This window comes from Sciurus vulgaris (genome assembly GCF_902686455.1).
Source record: "Sciurus vulgaris genome assembly, chromosome: 2".
Lineage (NCBI taxonomy): Eukaryota > Metazoa > Chordata > Mammalia > Rodentia > Sciuridae > Sciurus > Sciurus vulgaris.
In genome coordinates, this window is record NC_136462.1 from 112,801,941 (window position 1) to 112,824,736 (window position 22,796).

The 22,796-nt window shown below is 35.9% G+C and overlaps 1 protein-coding gene and 1 pseudogene across 7 annotated transcripts in view; one reads left to right on the forward strand and one right to left on the reverse strand.

The window, feature by feature from the left end:
- Nucleotides 1-200: 200 nt before the first annotated feature.
- The window catches only part of DPP8 (dipeptidyl peptidase 8), a 60,751-nt gene continuing 38,155 nt past the window's right edge, over nt 201-22,796 (reverse strand). For 4 of the 6 annotated variants that reach the window (XM_079125657.1, XM_079125656.1, XM_079125659.1 and 1 more), the window contains 9 exons: nt 22,432-22,511; nt 17,216-17,368; nt 16,824-16,959; nt 15,703-15,848; nt 10,938-11,084; nt 9,441-9,593; nt 7,802-7,944; nt 7,016-7,127; nt 201-4,382 (listed from right to left, as the gene is read on the reverse strand). In XM_079125657.1, coding sequence (XP_078981783.1) covers nt 4,260-4,382; nt 7,016-7,127; nt 7,802-7,944; nt 9,441-9,593; nt 10,938-11,084; nt 15,703-15,848; nt 16,824-16,959; nt 17,216-17,368; nt 22,432-22,511 — 1,193 coding nt within the window. In that variant the 3' untranslated portion in view covers nt 201-4,259. Of the gene's footprint in view, nt 4,383-7,015; nt 7,128-7,801; nt 7,945-9,440; nt 9,594-10,368; nt 10,541-10,937; nt 11,085-15,702; nt 15,849-16,823; nt 16,960-17,215; nt 17,369-22,431; nt 22,512-22,796 lie in introns of those variants that run through there. The other 2 variants (XM_079125658.1, XM_079125660.1) reach the window with 2 other exon arrangements.
- LOC306652981 (general transcription factor IIH subunit 3-like) lies at nt 19,260-22,021 on the forward strand (annotated as a pseudogene). Its single transcript, XR_013766989.1, has 2 exons — nt 19,260-19,825; nt 20,066-22,021. The product of XR_013766989.1 is annotated as a general transcription factor IIH subunit 3-like (transcript).

A 22,796-nucleotide genomic window follows, 5' to 3' on the forward strand; every position in this document is an offset into this window, starting at 1 on the left:
CAACTCCCAGGGGCTGGGATGCACCCTGGCTAGTGTCTACATTAAGTCCCCATGTGATCCTTCACCCGAAGCCTCCTTTCCCCTCTGCGTGCCCATGACCTCCTTTATTAGTGTTCATCACTCCACAGTTGTGACTAATCAAAACTAGGCTGTACAAATGGGAAAGTGGGGTGTGGTGGGGGAAGGAACATTTAAATCAATTAATTTCAGCAGCATCTTTATTGCAACTAAGAACCTGTAATAAAATGCAACAAAACTAATGTTTCACTTTACATGATTAAAAGCCATGTTGCTGAAAATGAAAAAACCCATAAACTTACTGGAGTGAGACATGCAATTCATTTTATACAAGTCAATGCTTAAAACAGCAGGCACTTTATGCTCTAAAATTAAAGACCTGAACTCCAATGTTGCTGAATATAACATAAATTTGCATTTGGGTTATTTGAAAACAAACATACAAATAAGACTTTTTCTCTGTTTGTGAGGGACTTTTGAAATAATTTCCTAGAGCTCAGCACCTTGCACTAAGATGTCTCAGTATTTGGGGCTGGAAGGTGGATAGGTAGGGTTGGGAAGGTTGGGGTAAGAGAAGTTTCCTTATTCCTTAATATCTGGAGGGAAAGGACACTCACATTACATATCTTAATTTACAGTCATGTCTCTTTATCAGATTGCTGTAAAATGGGCTTTTGGTTTTAAGTAAGGGCTCTGCTCTATATCCCAATCACCATATCCCCTACTACACCAAGGAAGACACATTCAGTGTAATGAGTTAAATTAACTTCAGAATCTCATTCACTAATTAGAAGTACTGCTTCATTAATAAGCATGCTTAGCATTTACTTAGAATGAAAAAATTAACCATTTTATGTGGTTTACCTTTAAAATGTTTATAGGAACATATTAATAAATAAATCTTTAAAAATCTGTCTTTTCTATGTATCATTTAACTACCATGAGGCAGGATATCTGGATGGAATTTAGTACCAACCGGATACCAACTGTGTGGCTTCCTCTCTGTAGTATGTAGGTTCCTCTTCTAACAAGCGAGAACAGTAGATTAATCCAAGATTTATTCCAGCTTGAAAACTTATGATTCTATAATAATGAAATCTTACTGGAATCATCCACCTAGAGAGAACAATGTTATAGAAAGGTGGGATACCACCTTCCGTAAGGAATAAAACAAGCATGAAAAAAAAGCAAGCATTGTTATCTATATTTCATTATTTTAAAAGGTAATGCATGCTTTATGTCATATTCTTGTGTGAGCCAGGAATGAATGGCATAAAGGAAAAAACCTTCATTCCAAAATGAATCTCTAGACAAAGGGGATACAAAGTTAATTTCTTCCGCTACTTACAGAATGAAAAGGGACCAACAGTTATCACACAACAGCAGCTTTCTTGACTACTGTTTTTTATGTTCTTATGAGTCAGTCAAGTATAGAAATATATCTATGATTTTCTTAATCCAATCCCATTCTTTACAGAGAGTTTCTTTTTTTTTTCTTCCAGCTGTAGGGATCAAACCCAGGGTGTTGAGCAGTTAAGCAAGTGCTCTACCATTGAGCTATACTCTCAGCCCTGAGACATTTCTTAAAGTAGTCCAAAGTGATTTGATTTAGCATCACCTAGAAAGCTTGCTAGAAATGCACATTCCTGATCTCTATCCAAATCAATGGAATACAAATTTCTTAGGAGTGAGGTTGTAGACAGTATTTCTTTCAGTAAGCACCCCACATGAACCTTTGATTTTTAAGTTCTACTGTTCTACAAAGTTTAAGCAACTGTATTGGGTGATGGCTATTCATTTATCAATCATACAAAAACCTAGTTTGGTGTTTAACCTGGTGCTTTTTAGCTCTTACAAAACTACTTTTTTGTTACTTTTCTACACTATGATTACCCATAGTCAGGGTACAAAGAAACAGTATGATTCCTACTGACTTTTTCAATTACTATGATGTTTTCTATACAGGTTGTAAAAAGCAAATTCAGTCTGGTAATTTCTTCCCCTAGAGAAGCAGAATGGCATTTAAGTGACTGGGAGCTTTTAAAAAGAACATTCCCGGTGATAGGAAGGAAAAAGGCAAAATGGAAAAGGAAAACACCTAAATTCAAGAACATATGAGGTTTTTGAACGTTTGTTTGTCTTGGTAAAATAAGAGATGCTATATTAAATAAACAACCTTAATGGATAAGAGGTTTCAAATAAGTAGCTATCTAAAAGCTATTTTATACCATTTCTACTTTGCATAGAAGGATAGATTCCTTGGAGGTCAACTAGTCCCCAAAATACCATCCTCAACAGTCAGATGTATACTTAAGTTATGAGGGAAAATACTTTCTTGGGGAAGAAAAGTTACCCAAACCAATTTAATTTAACACCGAAAAAATATAAACAAATCTTGGCATGAGAAAACATCACAAACATGAAAATCAATACAGACACAGATAATAAAGAAAAGTATGGAATCTATTATACAGTATAAATACACAACTAGCAAAACCCAATCCCTCTTCTCCAAGGACAGAACCACCAGGTCACTCTGCCCTTTCTGGGTCTCCTCCACCTCTCACCTGGCACTCAGTGAAGTCTACCCCTGGTGCAGTCATGTTCCTTACTAAGACAGACTGTACTCTGTGGAATAAATCTATACTATCTGTAGTGGTGAAAAAGAAATAGATTTTTCTTGGAGTGATTTAAAAGTACTAGTAATGATTTTTTATATACTGAAGCTTATGATTAAATAGGGTCAAACTCATGGTTGCCTTTCCTGACTCTGGTTTCAATGAGACCCATAGTACCCAAAGACTCTAAAAGGGCAGATTTCAATCAGTACTTGATAGCTCATGAGCGCCCTTCAGTCAAGTGTGAAGGCTAAGCCCACAAAATGTCATGGCCTTTATAGGCTTTAAACTCTGAAACAAAGAGCTATGGCTTACCAGGGGTTTGTTTATGGTAAAGAGGCTGTTTGGAAATCTTTTCATTTTAAGCTCACAATATCTAAATTATGTTCAATAATTTAAAGATAAAAGTTTAAATCTGTAAGAATTCTAAAATTAAGAGGAAAAACAACAAAAACAACAACAAAAAGTCCTGAAATATAAAAGTAACTCTAAGGAACTTTTCCTCCCCTGAATGATGTTAGTCTGTAGCTATGTTGGCAAGAGAGTGACTTCTTAATTCTGGTTTCTTAATATTCTAGTAGTTTAAATTTCACTTCCCAAATTTTTTTCATGAGTATTTTTTTTTAAACTATTTCTGCTTAGTTCTGAAGTAGACCCTTGCCACCTTCCCTCCCTGGTTTTCCCTCATTCTCCACTCCCTGGTTTTCCCCACACCACTGTGATTCCCTTCCACCTCCCTAAAATTCTGAAATATTTTAATAGGGAAATATCACAAGGAAACTGGCACCACCAAATTTTCTGAATGCAAGGGAATGTTACCATTCTCTTTTCCTAAATGAAGGAAAAAAAAAACCAAAAAAAAAACTTGCCTGCAAATATTTAAGCTCTCTAATCATCTGATTAAAAATCTTGTCTGTAATTATCAACATCATAAGACTAATTAAATCCATGCTATATACACAGTTATTTGCCTTTATGTGAAAGGAAAAACTTACTTTGTCATCAAAGAAAAAAAGAGAACCATTATACTAGATACAGTTAAATTGGCTAAAAACTGGTCAGAAGCCAAAATAAGTATCTTTAGGAGGCCACTAAGTTATCCTGAAAAAGCATTTATGACTGATTAAGTCATAGGTTTAATAGTGATTAGTTCACAACATGCTGGATACACCTCAAGCAATGAAGCATAAGCTATTCAATTACATTTAAGTGCTATCAAATCTGTAAATAGAGATTCTGGAATTGAACCAAACTGCTCACTAATATCATATTTTAATAAATGCAGAAGTATATTGTAAAAATACACTAAGTCCATGAGGTTTATAATGCTATTAAAAGTGAAAATAGGGTAGTATGGATATGTGATGCTACTGTCTTCTTTCAGTATTTCTCATGGTATTGCTGAATCCCTTAGACAGATGTATCATTCAATTTGTGTGTGTACAGTTAAGGTATTAGATTACTATCCACAAGTTGTAGATGCCTGCATGGCACCAAATTTACTTTCAGAAGTAGATGTTATGTGGCAGGTACAAAATGTGATGATCAATTCTGTGTTCTCTATTGATTAAACCTCATTTGGTTAAATAGCCAGTGTACACCAGAATTCTACACAGGTCAAAATTATATCACTTTCAGAGCAGCAATACGTGATCCAAGGTTTTCTTGAAGGTAGTGCAAAAGATGCAGTTCATAATGTTCTCCAGATTCAGGAACTCTTATGCTGTGTCTCTCCTGAGGATAGATCTTAACAACGAAAAGTAAAAATATTAAAAGAAAATTAACAACACATCTCCTCTGAAAGCTCTCTGGTTTTTTTTTTTTTTTAATTTCAGGTGTCGATAGGCCTTTATTTTATTGGTGTATTTATATGTGATGCTGAGTCTCGAACCCAGGGTCCCACACATGCCAGGCAAGTGCTCTACTGCTGAGCCACCGCCCCAGTCCCTCTCTGGGGGTTTTTAACAGGATCAATAATAAGGAGCATAGCCTTTCCAAGCTATCACATAATATATCCTATTTTAAGGCCCCTATCTCACAAGGCAGGGTGGTATATCCTATAACATTACCCAGCTATTTAGGAGACATAGGCAGGAGTATCATAAGCTTTAGGTCAACCTGGTCAACCTGGTCAGCCTAGCAAAACTCTGTCTAAAAATAAAAAATAAGAGGGTTGGGGGCTGGGGAGATAGCTCAGTAGGTAGAGTGCTTGCCTTGTAAGCACAAGGTCCTGGGTTCGATCCCCAGCACCCCCCCCCCAAAAAAAAAAAAAAGAAAAAAAGAGGGTTGGGGCATGTAGCTGAATGGCAGAGCACTCATGAGTTCAATCTCTTGTACCACCAAAAAAAAAAAGTCCCTCTTCTTATAATTCCTATATACCTACCCATCAGGCTTAATGAAGGATTTTCCTGTAAACCAACAGTTCATTACGCAAGTGTGGTCTGCAGACTTTGAGGGGTTCTTGGAAATCCTCTTAAGGGATACATAAGATCAAAACTATTTTGAGAACTATAAAAGACATTATTTGCCTTTACTGTGTAGCACTGATGATACAAAAGCAATTGTGAATGAAACTGTAGGTGCCTTAGCATGAATCAAGGCAATATTAAATTGTTCCAGAAGTCATAATGTTCACCACCACACACTTGTAGTAAAAAAGAAAAGTGCCAGTTTCACTTACATAGCAGTAAAAATTTGAATTTTATAAAACTGTAACCCTGAAGAAGCCTTTTAATACTCTGTAATGCTGAAATGAGAAATACACATAAAGCACTTGTGCTACAGGATGTCTCAAGGCAAAGCATCTGTGTAACCAAGTTGCAAGCTGAACTGTTGCTTTTAAGGGGAATTCCCTGCCCCCACCCCTTTTTTTTTTGGGTAGAGAATGACAGACAACATGATTATTCAGGCTTTGGTATCTGGCAAACATTTTTCAAAAATAAATGAAGTAATGTGGTCACTTTGAGGACTACACTAACAGTACTTGTTTGCCAATGACAGAATTTGAGTTTTTAAGGAAAATTCAAATTTTGGAAAACTATGTTGCCTAGATTGGACTTAATTTTGTGGGCTCAAGCAACCCTCCTGCCTCAGCCTCCTGAGCAGCTGGGACAACAGGCACGTGCCACCACACCCGGCAAGAAATATTGAAAAAGAAAACCCACATAAATAAAGTTCTTTGGTACATAAAAGGGTCCCTAGACCAAAAAGCTGGAAAATGATTGCTATAGATAAATATATCATAGTTTAACTTGACAGAAATGTCAAATGAAATATAAAAAAGACAAAAAGTAATGTTTTTCATTTCTTCTGAGCATATAATTCTACCCCCCCAACACCCCGACACACATACACACTGGGATTGAACCCAGGGGCACTCCAATGAGCTGTATCTCCAGCCATTTTTATCTTTTATTTTATTTTATTATTATTATTTTTTTGCGGTGCTGGGGATCAAACCCAGAGCCTTGTGCTTGCAAGGCAAGCACTCTACCAACTGAGCTATCTCCCCAGCCCAATTTTTATTTTTTATTTTGAGATAGAGTCTCAGTTACTGAGGCTGGCCACCTGCTCTTACCTCCTGAGTAGCTGGGATTACAAGTGTGTGCCACCACACCCAGCTGAGTGTATCTTTTTTTCTTTTTTTCTTTTTTTTTTTTTTAAGAAATATAAAGGAAGAATGTGGCTGGGGTTGTAGCTTAGTAGTAGAATGCTTGGCTAGCATGTGAGGGTTCAATTCTGAGCAACGCATATAAATTATTAAAATAAAGGGCCATCAACAACTAAAAAAAATTTTTAAAAAAGAAAGAACACCTTCTCTTAAAATCTTTTTTTATTTTTGTTTTTATTTTTTCACAGTGCTGGGGATTGAACCCAGGGCCTTCTGCTTGCGAGGCAAGCACTCTACCAACTGAGCTATATCCCCAGCCCTCTCTTAAAATCTTTTTTTGAGTAAGGGAGCAATTGAGGACAACTTTGCTAGTTTCTGTACCAATGACAATGTACGTAAAAATAAATTAAAACACCAGGTAATTAGGGCCTAAAAATCATTTTTCAATAGGAAATCAAGTAGCAACTCCTTACTCTTCAAAAAGGGAAAAACAAAGTAAAAGAGGACAGTGAATGGACACCTACTCCATGCTTTTAAACTGAAAGCAAACAAACGTACACAAGTCATGCAATCCAAGAGGCTTTTTAGCCCAACTTCAATAGTGCCAATTTGATCCAATCAGAAGCAAGTAATAACTATACCTATTACTTTAGTTCTCTTAAAGGTGGACACAGCTGAAAATTTGGCCTTACTCCATATTTTATTAGATCTCAAAGTAACCAATTGCTAATGACTATTGTATTTAATTTGGAAATACAGAATAACTCACCTGTAAATCATATGGTTTTCCAGCCCTCACTAAAAAACTCAGTAATATACTGGTATGTGCAAAATGGACATTCTCATCCAAGAACCCATGTAAGAGCAGTAAACGATTTGGTCTGGAGAAATAAAAATATTAGGTACAATAGTATTTAGAGGAAACCATTTATTTCCTTTAAACTAATCACAGTCAACATTAACTTCTTTATACTACAATGTTAGAATAAGGATTCAATATTTTCAATATTAAATTTGTAATATACTAACCAGATCCCACATGTAAAGAAACATTTTTTAAAACTGTTTATAATTTATTCAAATATTGGAACACATCAATAATTATAGCATGTCTCTAGAAAAACTACTTATAAAACATCTAAGTAGACACGAGATCTTTCCCATCTTGAAACAGTTGTGTACTTAGCTTCTTTCAACATAAACAACTGCTTCAAATACAACTTGTAAAACAACAACAAACCCAAAACAGGGGTGAGGTGTAGTTTAGCAGTAGAACACTTGCCTAGTGTGCATGAGGTTCTGAGTTCAATCTCCACAAAACAAAAACAACAAAAAACAAAAGAAGAAAAACAAAACAAACAACAAAAAAAACCCTAAAAACAGAAAAAATAGTATATGAACTGGTCTTTAATTTTGCTTTGCACAAAAGCCATGCCATTCTAATGTTCTATAAAACATTAGCCTTAGTTTTTAGTATTTGAAGTTTTCATTAATGTTAAAGGTAAGTTTTTCAAAAACAATTTAAAATTTAAAACTTTATAAGGCTTGAACTTACTCAGAGGGGAACTTTTCTGCTTGCATGGCCACAGATCCTAAGTAATAGCCCTGTTCATTCTGGTCAGGGTGACCCATATAACGTTCTGTGTATCCTGTATCATAGAAGATCCACAGAGTGACTGGGGCCCCAGCAATAGCAACCTGCATAAAACAACACTGACAGTGAACTGTGTAGAAAACAGTGGCTAGCTATAAGAACTTAAAGTTACAAATTTACAGGCTAAAATTACCCTTAAGCTTTAACTCCACTATCAGGCATACAGGTCTCAGGAGACTCAGATAATTGAAGTAGCTTGCCAAGGTCACAAATTTGATACTTCGTGAGTCAGTAAGTTTCATGTTCCACAGGCATGCCCACACCAAACCCTTAACCTGGGCTAGCTGAAATAAAACTATAGGTTCCTTTATCAAGAGGGGAGACTGAACTAAAGCTTACAAGTACCTCAGCATAAACTCATTCCTATGACTGGGGGAAAAAAATGCATGAGAATTGTTAACTTTGTGTAGGAAAAGCAGCCCCCCCCCCAAACTCTTTTGTAGTACACAATTTAAAACAATGAATGAACTCTATTTAAGGACTAAAAATGTGCCTCATTTTAAGGCTCTTACATATGGTTCTATATTCAAATATTCTAATTACTTTCAGTCAGGTACAGTGGCACATGCCACTATAATCCCAGCTATTTGTGAGGCTGAGGCAGGAGGACTGCAAATTCAAGGTCAGCTTAGGCAATTTAGCAAGATGCTGTCTCAAAATAAAATAAAAGGGCTAAAGATGTAGTCCAGTGATAGAGTGCCCCGAGTTCAATTGCCAGAACCACAAAAACGAAACAAAAAACCTTTTCATTATAAAATAAAATCATGTTATCGAAATATTTAAAAAAAGAAAAATGCTACTTTTTTTGTTAAAGGTCATTTGTCTTTTTTTTTTTTTTCCACTTGTTGATGGATCTTTATTCATTTAAATGCAGTGCTGAGAATTGAACCCAGTGCCTCACACATGCTAGGCAAACACTCTACCACTGAGTTACAACCCCAGCCAGAAAAATGCTACTTTTAATTCCTATTCTCTTAACTATGTTCATCTTTATGTATTTTCTCTGGTAAGAGTTTGTTTACAGAATTGTGAGCAATTACATATTTAATGATTCATGATTCACTCATTTAACAGAGATTTTTTTTCCCCTGATGCTGGGAACTGAACCAAGGGCTGGTGTTTGACAATTTATGAAGGGCCTACTACATGCCAAGCATTATGCCTGGCAGCTGAAGATATAGTGGTGCATAGAAAGCAAAGAGTTCCTTGTTGTCAGAACTTATAGTCTAACAATTAAACAAGCAATTACAATCCAATATGCATGTGTGTGTTTTACTAATCATGAGTGCCTATAATTTTTGGTAAATGTCTACAAAGAACCAAAAACTCGCCATTAGGTTGGTAATTATCTAAATAAATCATGCTAATAACTGTGATACAGATTTCACATGGCCATTTAATACACAGACCATAACATTTCATCATACTGATAACTCTAAATCTTCAGAAAATAAGCAATTTCACATACCTTCAATTTATAAAGAAACTTTATTACAAAGTACCCTTATTTAAAAAATGAGTACAATAGGAAATTACTTACCCTGAAGATATCTGATCTCTGCATTAATGCCATCAGGGAGAGGTATCCTCCGTAAGACCACCCGTGGATGCCCACACGATCTAAGTCAATGAAATCATATTGAGAAGCTAGATATTGGAGTCCTTCCACTTGATCATCAATTTCTATTTGACCCTGTCAAAAAAGGGAGAGTATTTCACTGATTCTGATGCATAAAAATCTTACTATGAGTGCTTTTAAACTAATAAATTAAGAAAAAAATATATATTTAGTTGTCAATGGACCTTTATTTATTTATATGTGGTGCTTAGAATCAAACCCAGTGCTTCACAAATGCTAGGTAAGTGCTCTGCCATTGAGCCACAACCCCAGCCCAGGAATTAACTTTTTTACTAAAACATTTTTCTTCCATAATAGAATTCATTAAAAACGGAAATTCTATTTCCCATTCTCAATTTTTTTTTTTTTCAAAAATCTATTTGGAGATAGGTGTCTATAGGTTCTGTTGTTAGGCTGTCCTAGAGTTTAGTTATCACTTGGTTAAAAAACTCTTTCCTATTACTGCACTTGCTTTTGGGTATTTCCCATTTACATTTGTTCTGTTGTCTGCTAAGAGGTCAGCATCTTCCTTGTAACAAGCCTTTCCTATACCCAAAGACAAAAAATTAGCCCCCTTAGAGACTGATTAATTTTACTTCTCACTTTTAATATTTAGTACAATAAAGCAGAGGGAATTACTCTTGAGGTCCTAACCTTCCTATTTTCCAATCATAACACTAGGAACTGAACATATTGTTTCTTTAAAGCCCTATTAAGTCCTACCACTACCTACCACTACCATCCTATCTGTATTACTTGGCCTGCCAGTGCAAACAGTCTCACTTCACTGAGCCAAAAACTAAAAACAAAACAAAACAAAACAAAACAAACTTACATGAGAATATAACATAAGGTCAAAGAACTGGCTGTGGGAGAAAATCCCCATGTCTTACTCAGCATGTCCAATACACTGGCAAACACAGTAACTGCCTTACTGTGCAAAAGGAACATCGGATTCTCATCATTTCCCAAAGCAGCAGAAAGGACATAGGGCATCTCTAAAAGGTAGCATTTAAAGCTTCCTGTAGAGAGAAAGAGGCTTGTCACAAGGAAGGACTAACCAGTTGGTTTCCCTCTTCACAGAGGACAGAACAAATCTCAATTATTCCTCAACAGCATAAAGGATGCTGAAAACTAAAATGGTGCTGCCGTCCGGCTAAGGTGGATGTACAATACAGAAAGGGAGAATATTTCTACATAGAATTGGCCTCTCTCAGCTTCCCACAGTTATACACAGGGAGACATGAGCTAGCCTAGCACACATCAAGTTGCATCTTCCCTCCCACCCCTGAACACTCTCTCTCTCTCACACACACACACACACTCTCTCACAGTCCCTCTCCTAACTGCAGATTTAACATAAAACAATGCACGAAAAAAGTACATTTTTTTAAAAGAAAAGTTTTTATGCTCACACACCATTTTATATTTAAAGGCACCTTCAAATTTAAGCCCTCGGTGACAGGATCCCCTGTTGTCAATCACCACAACCACATAACCCAGAGAGGCGAGGGTATTCAAGCGAAAATACTTGACTCCTTTAAAGCGATTATTTACCAACTGCACCTGAAAAAGAAATACAACCTTTGATGAACTTTATTATATGGTAACATACAAACCACAAGAGAATCATAGCACTGCAAAAAGCAGAAAGCTTAAGAATTTAATATTCATTTGCCTGTAAAACATAACTTTTAAGTGATTTGTGTATTTGGTACTGGGGATTTAACCCAGGGGTGCTCTACCACTGAGTTCTATATTCCCAGCACTTTTTATGTTTTATTTTGAGACAAGGTCTCTGTAAGTTGCTGAGGTTGGCCTTGAACTTGTGATCCTCTTGTCTCAGTCTCCTGAGTTGCTGGGATTATAGGCATGTGCCAACATGCCTGGCTAAGTGATTTATTTCAAAATTAACTAAAATCTTTTCATGTTTATGTTGCTTCTTGTTTTATTTCACATTCATGGTTCAGGGAAATTACTGAATAATTTAGATCTTAAAACTCTTAGATATTAATTATACACAAGACAAGAAAATTAACCTACCCCACAGAAAAAGATGCTAAACTGTCTACTCTGAAGAATTTTGTCATTCAAATAACAGTCACGAGGATAAATAAGATCATCTTCCCTCTCCAGTTGTCTCTTCTAGGGTCATCTTTGACTAGCAATGGGAAAAATGTACCATTTTAATGGGAAACTGTGACAAGTCCTGTTTCCTTTTTCCTGTTACACAGATTATTGTAAAAAGTAAGATAATTCCACACACAAACTGGGCATGGAATCTAGGGCTTCGTGTATGCTAGGTAAGTGTTCTAACACTGAGCCACATTCCCAGTCCTTTATTTTCAGACAAAGTCTCACTAAGTTGCCCAGGTTGGCTTCGAACTTCTGAGCTCAAGTGATCCTCCTGCCTCAGCCTCCAGAGTAACTGGTACTACAAGTATGTGCCACCATGCCCAGCTGAGTAGGATAATTCTGTAATCATTTTATCACTACAGAGACTATACTTCAAAATTACTAAGAAGTTAAATATATCTTAGTGTTTTATCAACAAAACATTGAGTGAAAAGAAAAATTATTCAGTCATGCCAAGCATAAAGATGTTTTCATCAGTGACAGTCTGAATATCTGACAGTGGTCCCATAAGACTATAATGGAGCTGAAAAATTTCTATCACCTAGTGACATCATAGCTGGCACAACACAACTCATCACTCATGTATCTGTAGTAATGCTGGCACAAAAAACCTATACTGCCAACATTACTTAAATATAGCACATACAATTAGACACCTAACATAATGATTGATAATTATAATAAATGACTATATTACTGGTATATGTATTCACTATTTTATACTTCTCATCATTATTTGAGAGTGTCCTCCTACTTAAAAAATTTGGGGTTGGGGGTATAGCTCAGAGGTAGAGTGAGTGCTTGGTATGCATGAAGTCCTGATTTCAACTTCTAGCATCATTGAAAAGTTTTTTTTAAAAAGTTTACTATAAAACAGTATATACTGTCATGCTGAGAGCAGTTTCAAACATCTTGTTTGCTGCATCTCTTGATTAAGATGCTACAACAAGCCAGGCATAGTAATAGATACATGAAATCCCAGCTACTCAAGAGGCTAAGGTAAGAGGATGAAAAGTTTGAGGCCAACCTGGGCAATTTAGCAAGATCCTGTCTCAAGATAAAATTAAAGAAAAAAAAAAAAGGGGGCCATGAGGCTGGGGATGTGGCTCAGTGCTCACCTAGCATGTGCAAGGTCAATCCCTAGAAACACACATGCACACTTGGACACATACACACAAGAAGTCACTTTGAGTGATTGACCTATATCATCTAGGTTTGTGTAAGCATACTCTATGATGCTTGCACAACAATGCAATCACCTAGTAACATTTCTCAGAAGGTCTCCTGATCATAAAGCAAAACATGACTATAATTAGTGATGGCAGAACTAAGTAATACATTAAACAAAAAGGTCTGGATAAAAATGAAAAAGATGAGCCAGGTGTGGTGTTGCACACCTGTAATTCCAAGCTGAGGTAGGAGGATTGCTTGAGTCCATGAGTTCTGGGCTAGCCTGGGGCAATAGACTGAGACCCTGCCTCACCAAAAAAAAAAAAAAAAAAAAAAAAAAAGAGACAGAGAGAAAAGAGAAAATATGTGTATGTATAACATACATTTTGAATTATCCCACTATGCCTCATAAATATGTATAATTATATGTCAATTAAAATTTTTTTTGGAAAATTTTAAAAATTGTTTTCTAAAGTAGCTGTGCCATTTTTCTTTCCCACTGTCAATGTATGAGGGTTCTCTACTCCTGGCCAACATTGGGTATGGTCAGTTATTTTAATTTTAGACATTCTGACAGATGTGTAATGGTTTTATCACTGTGCTATTAATTTGGATTGCCTAATAATTAATGGTGCTGAGTATCTTCTCTTATATATACTTGCTACCACACATCTTGTTTCGTGAAATGTCTTTGGCTGGTTTTTTTGTTGTTGTTTGTTTGTTTTTTGCAGTGCTAGGGATTAAACTCAGCGCCTCATACATGTGAGGCAAGTGCTTTATCACTAAGACACATCCTCAGCCTCTTTGGTTTTTAAAAATTCAGTTCTTATCTTACTGAATTCTAAAGTTTCTTAGGTATTTTGAATATAACTGGTTTACCAGATAAAAACATCTATGTATAAGGCTCCAAGTCTTAATGGAGGTTTTGGATAAGAAAAGTTTTAAAATTTTAATAAAATCTGATTCGTTTTTTACTTTTAAAAAATGAAAGAGGCTTTCTCTGGCTAAAACCAAAGGGGAAAATCAAGTTAGTCAGGAGTTAAATAAGAATAAATGCTATCTTCATACAATTAATATCTACTATTATATTTACTGGGTTAGATTGTAGGGAGAGGGAGAGTCTTCCATTTTTGTATTTTTGGATGCTTAATGTCATTTCAACAACTGCCAAACTGGTCTTTCTTCTTCTATTCCAGCTCTCCTACAGTCTGTTCATGCAGTAATAGTGATATTTTAAAAACGTGAATGACATATGACTACTGCCTGGTTCCCTATATAATAGTTACCATTATCCTTCAAAAAAGATCTAAATTTTATTTATTTATTTTGGTGTTGGGGACTGAAACCAGGACCCTGCACATACTAGACAATTGCTCTACCACTAAGCTACTCCCCAAGTCCAAGATCTAAACTATATGGCCTTTGAGACTTCGGATTATTTGGGCCATGGCTATCTCTGAATTCATCTCACACCATTTTCCTCTCTTGCACTGTACTCTAACCTTATTATCAATGCTTATCAACCTGTTTCTAACCCCAGGTTCTTGATATTGTTTCCTCTATCTGGAATATTTAATAATGGCAAAATGGTTTTAATACACGATCATCATCCCTGAGATTTTATGGCTCACGCAGTTATTTTACTTTTACTTTATTTTTCATACAGCTTGGTATTTTGATACATTTTCAAATACAAAATAACTGGGAATAATTATAAAGGATATTACCAAGTCTAAGAGTTACATTATGTAAACATTATAATTCTTTTCTTTTTTCTTTTTTTTTTTTTTTTTGGTACTGGGGATTAAGCCCACAGATACTTTACTACTGAGCTACATCCCCATCCCTTTTCATTTTTTATTTTAAGGCAGGGTCTTGCTAAGCTGCTGAGGGTGGCCTCAAACTTGTGATCCTCCAGTCACTGGGATTACCAGCATGTGCTACCATGTCCAGTTTATATTCTAATTTCTTTAAGGGCTTAAGGGAAGATAAATAATCAACAGTAAACATTTTTAAAAATTAACATCCAATTCACCTATCCAAAACAGTTTACTGTGTTAGTCAGCAGCATTAGTCACATGCTAATATTTAATCCAGAAAATGGAAAAATCAAGTTGTAAACTTCCTATAGCGTTAAGCAGTGGTACATCTATTGTCTTCACTAGTTAATCTGTATTCTAGTTTGCTTGAGAGATGTAGCCTTCCAATGAGGAGAGGAATTCAATAAGCTACTAAGGGTTTCTGAAAATATGACTTTTTATTTACTAAGACATTTAACTGTTTAATTTCATTTCCTAAACAAGTTTCTCTACAGAGAAAGTAAGATATTTACCTAGTGACATGAATATTCCACTCCCCTCAAGAGTTAAATAGTCCTCAATGTCAAGTAAGAAACTGATTTTACAGATTAGTCAAACTTATATACCTCGCTTTCTGAATTGATAATTAGAAAAAACTCAAGAACAGCAGAGGCCCAAAACTGTTTAATTTTTTTTTTTTTTTTTGCGGTACTGGGGATTGAACCCAGGGTCCTGTGCTTGCGAGGCGAGCACTCTACCAACTGAGCTATCTCCCCAGCCCCCAAATTCTTTTTTAAAAAATATTTTTAGTTATAAATGGACACAATATCTTTATTTTATTTGTTTAATTTTTATGTGGTGCTGAGGATCAAATTCAGTGCCTCACATATGCACTGAATTGCATATGTGAGGCACTGACATAAGTGCCTCACATAAGCGTTCCACCATTGAGTCACAACTCCAATCCTCAAATTCTTATCCTATTCTATATAACAAACTAGATATTCTAAAAACAAATTACCTAAAAAAATACATATATATATGTATGTGTATGTATATGTATATATTTATATGCCTACCTGAGGACCACCATATATGAATAGCACAGTCGGGTATTTCTTCCCAGGTTGTAGATCATGAGGCTTGTATAGCATTCCATACAGTGTAAATCCAGTAGTACTTTCAAAGGAGAAAATTTCTGGAGGGGTATAGTCAGGAAGAGGACCTGTGAGTAGGTAACAGAGTCTGTAAAAGGAGTTCTTAATGGGAGCTCTATAATCTGAGAGCAAGGAAGAAAATATCAAAACCCAGAACCCCCAACACTCAAATAACTGACACCCTTTTTTAAGGTGAGATAATAAAAAAATTAAGCAAGAATATTCATCTTGAAAAAAATACAACAAACATTAAATTATAGAGTTCAAAAGCAGACACAGAGTATTTTGAATAATCTTTGAAGCCTAGGAAGTGTTTCCATGCAGAATTATAAAAACACTTTGTGCTAAACTCAGTGTAACCTATTTATAGTTAAACCATATACCTAATCAGAAACAAGCACATATTTCAATAAAGTTGAGGTGCGGGGAACAAGCAGCATATACCATATTTCCATTATATTAATGTGTAGTCACATTGTATTGGTGTATATTATTCACAAGTATTCCCTGTGTCCTAATATTACACCAAAGATAGTTCAGTAAAATAAATGATTTCAGGTAATACCAGTACAATTTAAAAAAAAAAATTAAAAACTTCACATTGGTTGCACCCCACTTTCATGGTTTTTTTTTTGGGGGAGGGGAACTGGGTATTGAACCAAGTGGTGTTTAATCACTGAGACATACCCCCAATCTTTTTTTTCATTTTTTAATTTTGAGACCAAGTTGCTGAGATTGGCCTTGAACTTGCAATCTTCCTGCATTAGCAGGCTTTCCAGACCTGATTCTGTTTGGAGTGAAAGCTGGCCCACCTTATTACATGGTTTACAGAGAAGAGGTGGGATCAATCAGAAGCTCAGCAGTTCAGGCACAGGAAGGGGTGAGAAATGAGGAGACTTTGTCCAGTAAAGATGAACAGATAACACAAATTTAGTGCACTAAGGTACTAAACCTATTTAGTGCACAAAGGTGAACAAAGAACACAAATTAAGTGCACGAAGGCACTAAACCTATTTAAGGTCAGATTTAGGGAAAAAGAGTACCTGCTGAATCCAAAATGGTGGCCCAGAATTCCTTTGTTCTGCAAGTGGGGTTATCTTCAGGACTTGAAAGTTTGTAGAGGGATACACAGTGGGGATTCTTCTGGTTACTGTACTTACTTATAAAGAAGTCACAATGCTAGAAAAAGGAGAAGTGATTTTATTTTTCCTCAGGGAAAAAATCAAAAAGGTTATCTGCTATTACATCTGCATTAATGCTATAGCCAAGAGTATAGTAAGAGTTTGATTATGTATATAGGTAACACTTAAGTTAAGGCTGTTTTAAAGCTTTTCCTAAGACAGTGAGGATTCTACAGGTCAACTTCACCAATTTTCACACCACTGAAAAGGAACATTATAGGAACAGAAGGCTTTTATATGACAGGGACTTATACCTGGCTGATACAGCAAGAGTGGGAATAGCCACGGTCAGTCAGCCTTATCACCTCTCCAGGATTTACATAACTGACCACATACAGGTGATGTTCTAAAGGAGAGTCTTTGGTGCCTTCAAAATATACCAGTCTTCTGACTTCATCAACCTGGATCTGCCAGAACAACAATAACAAGAAAATCGGTACTAGCATAAACCCAGCAAAGTCAGTGGTTCAAGGACCAACCTCCAATTTTATTAAGAATTATTTGGCCTTTGACTTGTGCTTCTTTTTATTGTGCTATCAATGCTAATAAACAAATTGATTTTGCTTATGACTTAGAGCTAACAACAGATCCTGTCCAGAAGGAAAATAAACAACTGAATTATATGTTGTATAATTTCCTATCTTTTCAGAACATGTGCTTTTTTTTTTTTTTTTTAAGTATTTTTAGTTATAGATGGACACAATACCTTTGTTCTATTTTGTTTTTTTACGTACTGCTGGGGATCAAACCCAGTGCCTCTGGTGTGTTAGGCAAGTGCTCTACCACTGAGCCACAACCCTAGCCCGGAACATGTGCTTCTCTTGAAACAGGAGAATTATTTTCTTAATAGAGGGAAAAAATACTCTAGATGCAGCTTAGGTCAACCATTCATGTAAACTTGAAACAGACTAATTTAAATATCCTGTGTATTTCTGTTAGTGTTTTTAGGCAGTACTATTTTTGATCTTTTGTACAAATTTACAAAAGTGTTTTATCTTTGGGTTGGGGAATAAGCGTATTCAAGCATGCTTTCAACAGTGGTATAGTTTATAAGTAAGTACTGATAAGATCATTTCCCCCCTAGTGCTGGATTGAACCCAGGGCCTTGTGTATGCTAGAGAAGTGCTCTACCACAAAGCCACATCCTGAGCCATGAATAGATATTTTAAGTCATCATTCAAAATTCAAAAAAACTGCAAGTAAATTCATAGATGAATTCACTTAATTACAGTAATATTCGAAGTAAACGGCTTTCTTTTGCTGTTCTTTTAAAAAACTTTTACCAGCTAATGTTTAATAAAATTAAAAAAAAAATTTTTTAAGCAAAGATAACAGATAAATTTCTAAGAGCAAGTATTTAAAAATGTCTCTCATTTTTTTTCCAGGAAACTTCATTATTAAATATTTTTTGGATGGATAAATCCTGAAGTTAACACAGTTGCTATACTAAACAAATGTTCCAGAAGTTAGGACTAATTCTGCTATTAAGTCAGGCCTTTCAAAACTGAAGAAATAACCAGTCAATTTCTCAACACTACTTATAATGGTTCTTTATCTTGTTCATTTAACTACTTATGTTCAACAGAATTCAACTCTTCTGGAGGGCTTAGTGAACAGATCCCTAGGTAATACTACCAGAGTTTCTGATTTAGGAGGTCTGGGATAGGTCTCCAAGTCTGCATTTCTAACAAATTCCAAGGTGACATTAATATTTTAGTGCCAGCTCAGGATTATACTCTGTTGAGGAAACACTCAACAGTAAAAGGTGCATAACTTTAAGTCTCAAAGCTTTACTCAATTATTGCCATCAGAAATCTTTGGGTAGGAACAAAATCATCTGTAAAAGCAGAGATGGAAAAAATAAAATAAAAGCAGAGAAGGAAAAGGATAACTTAAAAACAAAACAAAACAAGGATATAGGGAAAAGGGAAGAGGCAAAGAATCACAACACATAAATAAACATGACATGAAAAAAACCGTAGCCAGTACATAAAATCCTTTGATAAAATTTATCAATTTGAAGAAATCACATTTTGGCCTTCACTAAATCCTGGTAGCATATGTTAACTCAACTGTGTGTGTCCTGGGTTTGATCCCCAGCACCACAAAAAACAAACAAACAAAAAATACACATACATAGAATCCACTGAATCGCTATAGAACGTCACAAACTAAAAACAAAACAGAGGATGAATTTCCCTCCTCTTTCTTATCAATCTAAGTTCTATATAAATGTTGATCCCTCTTTGCAGGTGGTAGATGAAAATTTAAATTTGTGAAAGAAAATAAACTAGTGGGGGTGCGCAGGCTTCGGCGCGCTCGCCTGACCGCTGTTTTGCGCGGAGGGACGGGGTCGCCATGGTCTCAGACGAAGATGAATTGAATCTTCTGGTTATCATAGTTGATGCCAACCCAATTTGGTGGGGAAAGCAAGCATTGAAGGAATCTCAGTTTACTTTATCCAAGTGCATGGATGCTGTGATGGTGCTGGGAAACTCCCATTTATTCATGAACCGTTCCAACAAGCTTGCTGTGATAGCAAGTCACATTCAAGAAAGTCGGTTTTTGTATCCTGGGAAGAATGGCAGACTTGGAGACTTCTTTGGAGACTCTGGCAACCTTCCTTCTGAATTGAATCCCTCCGGCAGTAAAGATGGAAAATACGAACTGTTAACAGCAGCAAATGAAGTTATCGTTGAAGAAATTAAAGATCTGATGACCAAAAGTGACATAAAGGGTCAGCATACGGAAACTCTGCTGGCGGGATCCCTGGCCAAAGCCCTCTGCTAAATTAAGACATTCACAGAATGAACAAGGAAGTTAAAGATAATCAGGAGATGAAATCAAGAATATTGCAGGTCCGGGTGATTTTTAAAAATTAGCAATAAGCAAAAGGAAACAGGAACTTTCTGAAAGGGAGTGAGAAATAGGACATGCCTGTAAGTCACTGAAGTGCTCTGTGAGGCCACGGTGACGTTGTGGCCCCGGTGCAGTAGTGGACAAGTAGATGGGAAAGGCTGGAGCACAGAAACAAGTCCACGTTCCTACCGCAGTGCAGCGTGGGACAAAGGAAGCACTGACATCAGGGGAAAAAGGTGATTAAGGCTGCAGAAGACAGTGCACTGCAGTATATGAACTTCATGAACATCATCTTTGCAGCACAGAAACAGAATGTTCTGATCGATGCCTGTGTTTTGGACTCTGATTCAGGACTCCTCCAACAGGCGTGTGACATCACAGGAGGACTGTACTTGAAGGTGCCCCAGATGCCCTCCCTTGTGCAGTATCTACTGTGGGTTTTTCTTCCTGATCAGGATCAGCGATCTCAGTTAATCCCCCCCGCCCCCCCTTCACGTTGACTACAGGGCTGCTTGCTTCTGTCATCGAAATCTCATTGAAATTGGCTATGTCTGCTCTGTGTGTTTGTCAATATTCTGCAATTTCAGCCCTATCTGTACCACGTGTGAGACCACCTTTAAGATTTCTCTTCCTCCTGTACTGAAGGCCAAGAAAAAGAAACTGAAAGTGTCCGCATGATAATAAAAACATTTCCTACCAGGATGTTCATTTATCAAGGTCAGGCTTTTTTAACCTGTAGGCCCTCACTTTGAAATGCATGGCATTGACATTTGAGCACAGCTTTGGGAAAAGTGACTTTTATGGAGTCACAACATCAGTCAGTCAAGACAGAGCATCCTTCATTGCTGCCTCCCACCGTGTTCAGATGCGAACAAGGCCATATTGTCTAAATGGAGATTTGGCTTCAGATGTTATCACATATTTATTCTTTTATGTGTTAGCAGTACATGTTTGGACAGAGTTATCCAAATAATAAGTTTGTCCCTGAGTAACTACAGAATCTGATTTGTTAATGAGGAGAGCAAGTGTCCTGGGCTGTGGAAAATTTTTCTCCATAAATCGATGTGTGAAAAACTTATTGGGAAGCTAATGTCTAGGATTTGAGGGGGATTTATGGGGAAAATGGACTGTTACTTGTCTACAGATAGAAATCTGTCATTTTTAATGAGAAAAGGTTAATATTGTAGAATTATTCTATAGAAGCTATGAACTAAATAATGAAAACTTCCACAAGTTCAAAACAAACATGATTTATAACTTTAGCAGTGAATTTATTTTTCTATGTAATAGTTTTCCTTGAACTATTTCCTTAACTATTTCTATTCGGTAGTTTTCTTGAAATTATTCAAAGTTCTTTTGAATTCCAGCATAGTGTAGGAAAGATTAAGGAATGGTGACTGGTTTATTTTTTTCAAAGCATATCAACAAAAACCCATTTGTGTTTGTATGTAACTTTGTATATAATAAGATTTAAATTTTTTTTTTAATCTTAGAAACTGAGTCTTATTTAAATAATTTGCTTAGATAATTTCAGATAGATTTTATATTCTGGATTTGTATTTTCGTTAACAGATACACAAAGATTTCAGGGACTGCTTTGCAAGTATTTATTAATCCTTGAGTTTGAGAATTGGTTTTTCTTTTAAAAATATTAAATAAAGGGCTGGGTTGTGGCTCAGTGGCAGAGCACTCACCTAGTATGGGTGAGGCACTGGGTTCGATCCTTAGCACCCCATAAAAGTAAACCAAATAAAAACATGCTATCCATCTGCAACTACGAAAAAATTATGGTTTCATAGACTAAGCATAATGGAAATCACTGTTTTAAACATAAGAGGTAAAGCATTGTGGATCTAAAAGATGAAGAGTTTTAGCGGGGCACAGTGTGCTGAGGCCAGAAGATCTGGGGTTCAGCCTCAGCAACTTAGTGAGGTGCTAATAAGCAACTCAGTGAGACCCCGTCTCTAAACAAAATACAAAAAAGGGCTGGGGATGGGGCTCAGTGGGTAAGTGTCACTGAGTTCAATCCCCAGTCCCCACCCCCCCAAAAAAAGTATAAAAGATGAACAATTTCAAATAAGGTAGCATGGTTTTGTTACTACTTTTTTATTTTGTAAGTGTTTTATATACTTGCTTAGTTCTATTTTTTATTTTCAACTGTTATATTCATTATATATTTTGTATAAATGTGTACAACAACAAAAAAAAAAGAATAAACTAGTGAATGAAAGAGAATTACTCATTCAGGAATAGTAAACACAATTTCTAATGCATGAGGGATAGGAGTAGTCTATAATAGATTCAAAACTATATCCTAGCTCACAGCTTTTGCTAGACCCTATAAGTATGGGTTGCTTCCTTATTAAGGAGCAGCAATATATTTGAAAATGGTGATCTTTAGTAACAAGAAAACATCTAATACTAGAGTTATAAATTCAGTGAGATCTGTAGTTTAAACTGAGAGTCTTCCTTTCCAAAAACTTGAGTTCCTTTAGGCTCTAACAATATTTTCAAAACACTGGGGTCATAGTAAGTTGTATTACTGATTTTTTTGTACTGCATCCACACGGTAGATGTTGACCAAATATATTAGTACAATAAAAGGACATACATTAGATCCATGCCGGCCAAGAACTTCCCAATCGCCACTGGTAATTGCTATTTCCTCTTTGATAGGACATTTGAAATCACCTAAAAACAAATACAGTAATAATTCAGTACTTTATACCAGCCTATAAGCAGATGAAACAACACAGAATAGTATTCTAAACTGTTTTTTTTTTTTCTTTCTTTCAAAAAGTGTATTAAAAAATGTTTGGAGAAATGAAAAGTGTTTTAGAACTAGGAAGAGGTGGTGGCTGTACAACATTGTGAAGCACTAAATGCCCCTGAATTGTTTCTTTTAAAATGGTTAATATTGTGTAAATTTCACTTCAACAACAAAAAAAACAATCTACAAAAAAAAAAAAAAAAAAA